This window comes from Cibotium barometz, chromosome 17 (assembly GCF_041138505.1).
Source record: "Cibotium barometz isolate CiBa-2024 chromosome 17, ASM4113850v1, whole genome shotgun sequence".
Lineage (NCBI taxonomy): Eukaryota > Viridiplantae > Streptophyta > Polypodiopsida > Cyatheales > Cibotiaceae > Cibotium > Cibotium barometz.
This window is the reverse complement of record NC_141062.1, coordinates 47,580,165-47,591,211: the sequence shown is the minus strand read 5'-3', so window position 1 is coordinate 47,591,211 and position 11,047 is coordinate 47,580,165. Positions and strand designations below refer to the sequence as shown.

At 43.6% G+C, this 11,047-nt stretch overlaps 1 protein-coding gene across 4 annotated transcripts in view; it reads left to right on the top strand.

Annotated features, from left to right (window-relative positions):
• Window positions 1–2,294: 2,294 nt before the first annotated feature.
• Window positions 2,295–11,047, top strand: part of LOC147630099 (putative ion channel POLLUX-like 2) — a 57,542-nt gene continuing 48,789 nt past the window's right edge. For all 4 annotated transcript variants that reach the window (XM_086811721.1, XM_086811719.1, XM_086811720.1 and 1 more), the window contains exons 1-5: window positions 2,295–2,557; window positions 6,604–6,677; window positions 6,766–6,953; window positions 7,134–7,426; window positions 7,554–7,625. In XM_086811721.1, coding sequence (XP_086667847.1) covers window positions 2,487–2,557; window positions 6,604–6,677; window positions 6,766–6,953; window positions 7,134–7,426; window positions 7,554–7,625 — 698 coding nt within the window. In that variant the 5' untranslated portion in view covers window positions 2,295–2,486. The remainder of the gene's footprint in view (window positions 2,558–6,603; window positions 6,678–6,765; window positions 6,954–7,133; window positions 7,427–7,553; window positions 7,626–11,047) is intronic.

Sequence of the window (11,047 nt, the reverse complement as noted above, 5' to 3'; positions counted from 1 at the left end):
AATTTCATGCAATTATGAAGAAGACACCTTTGAAGGATCTTGCGTTTCATTTCATTTCCATGAAGCCACAAGCAAATTATTTGTAGGTGTTTCAATGTTGGGTTTCAAATTTTGTTTTTTAAAATAGTTTTGATATATGTGGATCTTGCCTCCATTATTGCAATGAAGTTTTGGATCATCAAGCTAATGTTGGGTATATCCATGTAACCTTTTGAAGACATGTGCAAGGTGACCTTGAAGGTGGTAAACAAGCCATGTACTTGTTTTTATATATCAACCAATGCTATCATGAGATCAATAAAAAAGGTCTCTAAACACCACAATTCTTTTGAGATATATTCTTCTTTTATTACCAAATGACACACAATTCAATAAAAGATATACTTATTTTATATTTAAACAAAGCTTGTCATGATATCAATAAAATGTGTTTCTAACACCACATTTCTTTTTAGATACATTCCTCTTTCAAAACTAGATAACACACAATTCAAGCAACCAAGGCCAAACAACCGTAAGTGCTATACAAAAAGTGGAAATTTATTACACATATTGAAGAGAGTAATGATAAGTGAAAAATTCCTCTTTTATAACCAAATGACACATAATTCTATAAAAGATACACTTGTTTTAATATTAAAACAGAGCTTGTTCTAAACACCATAATTCTTTTGAGATACATTCCTCTTTAAAAACTAGATGACACACAATTCAAGCAACTAAGGCCAAACGACCATAAGTGCTATACAACAAGTGCAGATTTTTTGTAACATGTTGAAGAGAGTAATGATAAGTGAGAAATTAATACTTTTGGCATATATACATTTTCATAATTTTATGAATATTTGTAGCACTGAAGCTATATAAGGTGTTTCTAAACACGACCATTTTTTAGACACGCAAACTCTTTGTACATTGTGGTGTTGATATTCTTGTGAAATGACATAAGAGTACCTTTTTGGATTGTTTTATATGTATTACATAGTACAAGCCCACATAAAATTCATGAAAGTTGCTGTGATTCATAACCCACATCCTAAAATAAGCACAATGTGTGCCCCTAATTATGAAAATAGTCACTTTCTGTGGATTTACCATTTGGGAAATGGGATTTTCCCAAATTTCCTAAAATGGTGTTAGATGTTGAGATGATAGTTTGCCTTGATGCGTTAATCTTATTGTTGATAGATATATCAATATGATTACATGTGATGGTAACTTAGAACACATACACTTCTCAGATGCTAGTTTGCTTTGATGTCTTAATCTTGTTGATGATAGATTTAACGATATGAATAGGGTGATTGCATAGGGACAACTAATTGTACAAGTAGGTTTTCATGTGATGGAAACTTAGAACACATACACTCACTAATTGTATATATGTACATGTATAAATATATCTCTATATGTAGGAAATTTTGCATAATTTCTTGATTAAAATAAAAATTCTTAAAATCTATCTATATTCAATAATAACGTGTAATCCTAGTTGCAAAAAAAAGCTCGTTAAAAATTTACGAAGCTCGCGAGTCCACACTCACTAGAAAATCACACCCATTCTCAGAGAGCATTACAAGCATAAACTTGCATAGTGGAAGGGCCATCTTATCTATGCACTAGATCCCTAGTCTGAAGTGAGCACCAATAGACAACAGGGCATGGAAGTGCCTACAAAAAAACTTTTTGATGAGTGGTGGAGGATCAAGATGGATAGCTACACCCATTTATGTGCATTGCATGTTAAATGGATGTCCTCACTCATTACAAGATTCTTTAACAAAAGATGGGCACCCACAAGTGTGTATATTGCGCATCAATTTTTTCCCCTTCCCTTTCTCTTCTCCAATTCTTGAGTAGATAGGCATTATGTTGGATTCTTTGACAAAAAAGTGAGGCGTCTTGAAGGTTTGATGAGGTGTTTCTTTCCTTGCCCATTATGAGATACTGCAAGGTGTGATGAGCTTTTTCTTCCATTATGAGATATTGCAAGGTGTGATGAGCTTTTTCTTTCCTTTTCCATTGTGAGGCGCTGCGAGGTTTGATGAGCTTTTTTCTTTACTTGACCATTGTGAGAATCTTCAACAGAAATGTGGGCAACCATAGATATGAATAAACAGTGAAAAGTTTGCTTGACTGACAAGTGCATTTCTTCCAACTTGAAGGATGTGAAGGGTCTAAGGAGGAAATCCACGGAAATGGCATGATATATCCACTTGAAATAATAATTAATATAAATCTATGTGGATGTGCAAACTTCAAAGGCATGATTGTAAGGTGCTTCTCAACATAAGTACATACACACTTTAAAGGAATGTGTACATATGTGTGTGTATGTATGTATACACACGAGAGTGATATATACACAGGGAAAGGTGGCGTGCGCCATTGATTACCTGCGCCAAAGTCTTGTCTTCTTGACAAAGGCGCGCGTTATGTAGGCTTCGTTCACAGGAAGCTCTGCACGTTTCGCCTTGCAGTTTGCCATGCTAGGCCTTACCCTTCATCGCACACACGTGGCCCACCCTTTCCTGCACATCAAACGCCCTCCTACCAGGTACGCCATTACATCCCAGTGTCAGCCATTGCTCTTTCCTCTGTGTCTACATAGCATACTGCATTTCCACACTTGCTAACCTGGCCTTTTCTGATCTTTTCTGTAACTGCTTTCACGTTCATATAATTAGTCGTTAGTTGAATTTACAAGTTGACGATACACACACATACTCTATCCATGTTAAATGACTGCAAGTACTTATTTACAGATATTTGGGAATCAATCTTCAAGAACAATAGCACGCACAGGCACACCCACACATGCATCCATACATATAAAGATATGTATGCCATTAATACACACACACATATGTGAATGTGTGTATATGCACGCTTGTACTTATATAGGTATGTATTTATGTGCATATGAGAGAGAGAGAGAGAAATAGAGAGAGAGGTTTCTTAAATTCTGTGAGGCCATAATGGCTATGAAATCAAAAAAGTATAGTGTGTTTACAATCTGTAATAGGAGTGCATCCCTAATGGTCATAACACTACATACATAGAAGATAATAGATGAAATGCAAAGATTATTGTGTGAGAGAGAGAGAGAGAGAGAGAGAGAGAGAGAGAGAGAGAGAGAATGAAATAAGTATACATCGGCCTTTGCGTGAGGCCAAAAATGGCATATGTGACCTCTACCTGGAATACAAGTAGTCTCTGTCTACCATGGAGGGGAACAATCTCCACATCCTCTCCATGTGGATGGGCACTCTTGCATCTCTGGAAGATCTTTCGGATTAGAAGCGGAGCTCTCGACCCTCTTTGCAGAGATCGAAAAAGATGCCAAAATGATCCTCATTGCCAAAATCTTCAGGTCACATCCATCCCGTCTCCAGGCCCGTGATTGGGTACTTGCAGCGTTGCCATCCGACTTTGCACTCCACTTCAAAGATGTGAGGTTTCTTGGGAGAGGTTTCTTCCAAGTGGACTTCGAGTCTCAGAGGTGCTGAAGGGCAGCCCATTCCATTGGGCCCGAGAAAGATGTTTTTCCTACCATACGCTATCTATTTCAACCATGTCGAAGAAGACCAAATTCGCTTTCCTTACACTAAGATTCCCAGGTCTTCCACACGTGTATTGGCCGATGTTGGAGGTCATCGGATCAGCTTTTGGGCTGGTCCTATAGGCTCCCCCTCAAAAAGGTGCTCCATACATCAAGGCTTGTGTGACGAGGGTGTCAAAGAGCCAACCCTTCATCTTGGGCTCTTGGAAATGGGCCTGGAAGCACTGTCGCTCAAGTAGGGCCAAAGCTGCATATCACCGTGTCACTCTAGTGTGTTAGATTCTTCACTTTATGTGAAGAAAACAGATCATGGGATTGTCTTACTTGTTATCTATGTGGATGACTTGATTGTCACAGGAGATCATGCTGTAGATGTTATGCATGTCAAGAAGGCATTGAGTGGATAGTTTGACATGAAAGACTTGGGTGAATTGAGATATTTTCTTGGGATTAAAGTGATCAAAGACCATGCAGGGACATGGTTACTGCAACGCCAATATGCATTGGATATGCTGGCAAAATATGGGATGACAGGGTGTAAACCAATGAGTACACCTTTGGGGCAGAATGTGAAGCTGCGGGCTGATTTTGGTGAAGAGTTGGATGATCCATCTATGTATAGAAAGATGGTTGGCAATCTTATTTACATGACTATCACATGCCCGGATCTCAGTTATGTTGTGGGGTTAGTAAGCCAATTAATGCAAAGCCCCAGAAAACCTCATTTGGATGCAGTGAGACGCATTATGCACTATGTTGTTGTGGTCATGGTAGACCAGGCCCGGGCCACTAAAAGTACTCCGAGGTACACATATCATGGGACAATCTCCACCGGGGCTTCCCTATACATGAAGCTCAATCTGGACGTGTAGGGACACGAGGTGTTGAAAACCATGACCTTGGTTTTACCAGGGTTAACAGTAAGACCTTGCTGTGTACCAGAAACTTGTAGAGCATCCAGGTGTTTGTGAAGCCCCTCGGCTGAATCTGATACGAGTACAATGTCATCTGCGTAGAGTAGGAGGGGAATGAGTATGCCTGCAAATGGAGAGCCTGGCCCACCTAATCTGTCAATGAAGCTCGAGATCTAATCAATGTAAAGGCCAGAGAGAGTGCGTTTCACGCCAATAGTACTAGAGATCCCTTGTGACATCCCTCTCGGGGCTCTCACCCGTCCTATGATTGACTCATAAAGAGTGATGATGCTCCAAATCATGTTAGATGGAGCCCTGATGTCATGTAGGTGCTAGAGTGTCAAAAGCTTTGCAGAAATCCACAAAGCAACAATAGATCCTCTGATGGCGTGCTCTGACCTCCTCGATGATGGGTCGAAGGGTGAAGATGTGGTCAAGGGTAGAGTAGCTCCTCCGGAAGCCTGCCTATCCTGGGGCCCTACATCCCTGTCTCTATGCAAAGGAACTGAGCTCTGTATCTAGCATCGATCCAGATAGCTTGGCCAATGTGTGGCCAATCATGATCGTCCTGTAGCTATTGGCGTCAAGTAGATCTCCGGCTTTGAGGATGGGGGTGATGGCGATAGTGGACCAAGAAGGTGGAAATCCCTCACACATGGCTCTATTGAACATGTAGGCTAGTAAAAGTGCAAGTGTGTCATTGGCATGGGAGATGTACTGAGTGGTGAGTCCCTCATGATCCGGTGCTTGCCCATTACGTAGTCTACGAATGGCTGAGTACCATGCCCGGTGAGAAGAAAGTGGAGGTGACGGGGCGGGGATGGGGTGGGGGGGGGTAAGAGGTGGCTGGGCGGGGATGTGATGGAGAGAGTGTGCATATGAGTACCAACTGTCTGGGCATGTGATGGGTGTGGGGGGGTGGTGCTTACAGAGTTCTCTCCAAGTGTCCTTGTAGTTAGGCCCAAGGAAGAGTCGATATAATTCATCTTTTTTCCAAGCGTAGAACTCTCGTTTCTTGTGTTTGGTAATGCATCGGGACATGTGAAATCTGTAGCTCTAAGCGCTGAGAGAGAGAGAGAGAGAGAGAGAGTTATATTAAACATCTACAAAAGGCCAAATTGGTGTATGACCGAAGTGTTACAATGTTTCCATGATATATCTCATTGTATATAGTACAAAAATGAAATGAACTGAATGTAAAAGTGTAACAGCTGGGTACAATGATAAGGTAATGTACAGAGTTCCTTAGGGTGCACCTCTCCTTGGTAATGGTCCATGTAGAACATCGGCCATGGGGCAATCAAGGGCAGCTGCCAAGAGGCCGCCTAGGTCCACCGAGTCGGATGGCTGAGTGGAAGTAGTCTGGTACCGCTGTAGGCTGTCCAAGATCTGGATCTGTAGACCAGATGTCTGCCGCGGGGGTGGGCGCTTGGCTCGCTGTAGTACTGCTGCTTGCTCCCGTGTGACTCCTTTGGTCTATCTCAGCGGGATGCCTCTGGCAGGTGCATTAGTGGTGCTCCTGTCCCCTCCGTCTCTGAAGAAGCTGGTGATAGTCACCTGTCAGGAAAGGTAGGACCTGAGGCCTGGGGTCTTTGGAGAGGATCCTCCAGTGTCTGCCCATCGCAAGTAGAAACATACCAAGGCAGTGGAATCTCCCCCAAATCTCATAGTATATTGGGCATCGGCAGATATAGTGCTCCTTTGTCTCCACCTCCGTGTGGCATAATCTGCAAATCATGTCCTCTCTCTTCACTCCTGTGGCTCTCCCAGTCTCTATGTGTAGGCGATGGGATGAGACTCTGGTCTGGTCTACGGCAATCCTCATGGCATCTGACATGTGGACGTCCATGTAGGTGGTTTGCAGAGAATGGGGGCTTATGGAGCCCCTTGAGGCGTCACCTTAGTCTCACCTCTTGATATTAACACTCCTAGAGGAGTCTTGGATGTGTACTTTTTTATGTGGGAACACACTTTGGTCCAATTGCAAAGCTTCTCTTGGTGAGAGCACTAGACATTCTTAGTTGATAGAAGCTTTACATTATGATGCTTTTTTATGTCTCTCCATGCCTTTTGTTTGCAATGACAACTTGGACTCAGTTTTGAGACAAATTGTGTTGGCTTCTACAGGAGCCATTGCTTTTTAATAAGATTCTCCTCCTTTAGTCAGAGGAGGGTTGCAGCCTTTTTCTATGGAGATAAAGGTATCTTTTTTCGATAATATGAGAAAAGATGTTGGCACAATATCTTTTATAACTATTTTATATGATGAAATATTGATTTGAAAAGCAGGAGAGGAGTCACAGAAGCTGGATGAGGATGAAATTCCCAGAAAACCTCCTTTTCTGGGAGGTTGGGGTAAACTGGCAAATGTGTCTTGGAATCGTGTTTTTTCTAGATGCAGCAGAGGACATGACAAACTGGAGGTATCAGAAGAAGGCTTCAAAGTGAATGAATGGTCATCTATCACGACTGCCAAAGTAAGGCCTTTTGAGAATCTCTGCCAACTCATTATTACATCCAAACAAAGCTTGGAAATTAAATGAAACTTTTACTGAAGTACTTGCGACTGTCTCTGACACCTTTCTTCTTCTATCTCAATTCTGCGAGAAATTAATCTCATTATGCTGATGACAGCATTCGTTTCTATCGGTGTGTAGGTCGTGATTGGATTGATTGGAGTTGCATTCTTTGCCTCAAGGATTGGAGGAACAGATGCAAAGGCTATTATTTTTAGTGTCCAGGCTTTATATTTATGGTTTGTGGGTGCTGCAAGAAGAGGTTTCCCCAATGCAAGGCCAATTTATCTTGGGCAATTTGGTGCAATCACGGCAGCTGTCCACAACCGAACATTTCTTTTGGATTCTACTATGCCCAATTTGGGATTTATAACACAGGGTTTTCCTCGGGTTTCATACTTGATGGATGTAATTTTAGAACAGAATCCAATATCGTAAGCTATCAATGACACTCGGCATTATACCATTTGCCTAATGCAAGTCATTTGAGATCAGGAGTCAATAGATGCATCACATTTGCTTTATGGTCCTGGTTTGTATAATGGCCTTGGTTCTATGCAGGTATATACTATTGTTGACAACTTTGTGCTTTACCTTAATTTGTATAGGAGGTTTTTTCTTCTCGAAGTTCAGGTAAGAAGTTTTTTCCTTGATGCATATGGATTTTGAGGAGGAGGATAACTTTTTCTTTTTGTTGTATGCCTTTAGTGTGCTGTATGTTGAATTTGACCAGGGCCATACTTGCTGAATGGTTGTTTTGCCTGAGAATCTGGGCCTAATAATTGGTTTTTCCAGCAATTATATATAACTATCTTGGATTAAATGTCCAGGAGAAAAGAGCACGGTCTCATGAGAGGCAAGGAGCAGTGAGAAAAGAGCAAAGGGACCCAACTTAGTAGAGAAACCAAGGCACATTAGTGAAACTCATGGGATAGCAGTGAAGGTCAGTAATATGGTGCAAAAGCAAAGGTTGGCAGAATCATAGGGGGTGGTGAGTAGTTGGTAGGAGACAGCTGAGATGAAGGTAGCATCAGTGAAGAGGGGGGAGGGCATTAGGCAGATGGTTTTGGCAGCTTAGAAAAGGAAACAAGGACAACAAGGAAGTTACAAGGGACACAAGTTGGGTATTCATCAGTCATCCAATCACAAAATTCTAAGAGGAATCAGCCGCTTGAAGGACCCAAGGACCAAATGCTCTGTGCATGGTTTAAGACCTCCCACTTTTGATGACGCTCAAGCTTTGCCTTTAAGTCTATCATGTTCAAACCAGACCTACAAAAGAATAAGTCAATGAAGCATATGGTGAAATATCAGCACCATAAAACCATGCCAAATAAGATCTCAACAATTGCATCAAGACATGTAGTTGAAGTATGGGTGACTAACTGTAGGATTACCTGCTGAAATCTACTCCCATGACCCTCATGAACTAGTGAGGGGTCGTGACCTCCCCAGCTGCCGATGAGCACAGCACCCCTTCCTCGCCCTCTTCTGTGCGCCCTCCTTCCCCTCCTCTGCCCACCTCTTCCCCCCTCTGCTGCCCACAATTTCCCCCTTCTGTTGCACCTTCTTCCCCCTGCACGCCTCTTCCTTCTTGCTGCCCTACCTCGGGCTTGGTTTTGGGCCTTCCTCTCCCTTTTTCCATGTAGCTTCAGCATTGGAATGTTTCTTCCTAGTGTTCAAGTGGGCCTTTTTTCACTCAGCTTAGCATCATGGCTAATCATTCCTCCCTGGCCGGGTGAACCATTAATTTTACATAAGCCGAGCTTGCGACGCTCTTCGCTGAGATTGAAAAAGATGTTAGAAGTCATCTCCTGTCTATATTTATACACCAGGGCCTCTGTTGTGGGTGTGCCTGCCCTGTATGAGGTGTTTTATCATTTTTCCACACTCCCCGTATTTTTCCCTATTTTTTCCCATTTTTTCTAGTGGTGGTGGGGAGGTTTGCCAGAGGATGCCAGGAGCACTCCAGTGCTGGCCGACTGCATACACATGAGTCGTGGGCTACTGGACTGCTGGTCGACTGCAGTTTCTCAGTCGTGGGCACTTCTCTGCTGGCCGACTGCATTTATGCAGTCGTGGGCACATTTTCAGAAGTCGTGGGCACTTTTTATGCTGGCCGACTGCTCTCCCAGGGGTGTATATATAGGCCCCTTGCCCCCACCACTCATTCATTCAGTTTTCTCGGGATCTTGTGTATAGAGAAGAGTTTACACACCTATCTCTCTGTGTTTCTTGTGCTGTTTATTTTCTGCAGTCTACTTGCTCTTGTCTACCCAAGTTTGGTTATCATTTCCGCTACATATTCTGACATGGTATCAGAACCCTAGGCTCGAGATAGATCTTGGGAGTTTTTCTGAGCAAGAGGGGGAGCGTTAGGCTGCTGATTGGTGGACTGTTTTGGGCTGAACGGGAAGAGAAGGTGCAAGAGGAAGGCGGGCTAAAGTGCTGGACAGCCACTTGCAGGTTTTCAGATTTTTTTTTCTCACCCACCCACCCTTTCAGGTTACTCTCCGCGATGGTAGATTTACTAGAGATGGTTCAGAAGCACGTGAAGATTCCGACTCTCCCCACGTTCCCAGTGGATCGTCAGCTGGACGGGTCCAATTACGGCATCTGGAAGGTCATGATGGAGTTGGTGCTGGAGTCATATGACCTTGCTGATTTTATCATCATCGGGGTTCCACGGCCGGAAGCTGAGGAAGGGGAGTTATTATTGACGAGGAAGGACCGAGAGGCACAGGCACACATGTGGGATCGTGTCAACGCCAGGGTCCGGTCGTTTATTTTCCTCAATTGCACACCACAAGTGATCAATCATGTGAAGCACATGACGCTGGCGAGAGGCATATGGGAGCACTTGGCTTCTTTGTATAACAGGGTATCACCCATGAAACGGCTCTCCTTGGAAGTGCAGATGCGGGTTATGAACCCTGCAAAGTCCTCGACGATGCGGGAACACATTAACAAGCTGCAGGCCCTTCAGCAAGCTTTCTATTCCTCGTTGATTACGAGTGGCAGGCTCAGCACCATAACCTGGGAGGAGCTTGTGCCAATGGTCTTGGACCAGGAGGAACGTTTCACGAACCCTCCTCACAGCGGAGGTTCGGAGGCCTTAACTGGCCAATGGTCGAAAGGCCGGAATAACAACAAGGGCAAAGGGAAGGCTTCACTGGAGAAGTCATCTGAGAAGAAGCCCGATTCAGAACAAGAGAAGCTGGCCAACGGCCGAAAGATCTTTGCGGTCTCATCATCATTGTTATCAAATTGACGAGCAACAGATAGTTTAATGTTGAAGATGATGAACGCATGTGCCCAAGCATCCTTATTAAGCCAAGCATCCTCTCATCCCAAGGAGAAGTTGCAGTTGGTTGGGTGTTGGCCCCGGTAACATTACCCCATAGCCGATGATACCAGAGTAAAGTATTCATCTCCAAGGCCAATCAAGGTAGTTGGTCCCATCTAGGATGGATTCCTTGGGAAGTTGGGAAATAGATGAAGAGATGACAGTCGGTGTAGAAGCCATGGAATCCTTCTCTTGAATTTACAACAGAAAGGCTGCAAGTAGGTATCAGGGGCTGCCCACTCCTCTGTAGACGCTAGGTGAGGCGAAAGAAAGATGTAGGATTCTACTCCTTCTGGAGATCAAGGCTCACGGGTAAGGACGGGAGCCGACCCGATGCTTGATGAAGTAAGGGAGGAAGAGGCTAATGGAGCAAGTGCACAGTGCTACTACTAGCCCGGGGTATGAGCAGAATACAAAAATTGGGGATGCTACAAAAAATTTGCGTTAAACTGCAGGGAGTGAGGGCTGGGAAAAATAAAAACAGTGGCTGATAGTCTTCCGGTAGAGTGTAGAAGCAAGAGCCTAAGAACCTTATCGCTCTGATACCATGAGAGAGTGGTTGAGGGTAGCAAGCAAAAGCAAAGGAGAGACTTGGAGCAGCCAACAATGATCCAACACTTGAGCAAAATGATGAATGAATCAAATGGCAAAAAGCGTGTCTTATATACAACACAAATAGCCAAGTCGGCCAGTAAAAGAAACCCGTGAC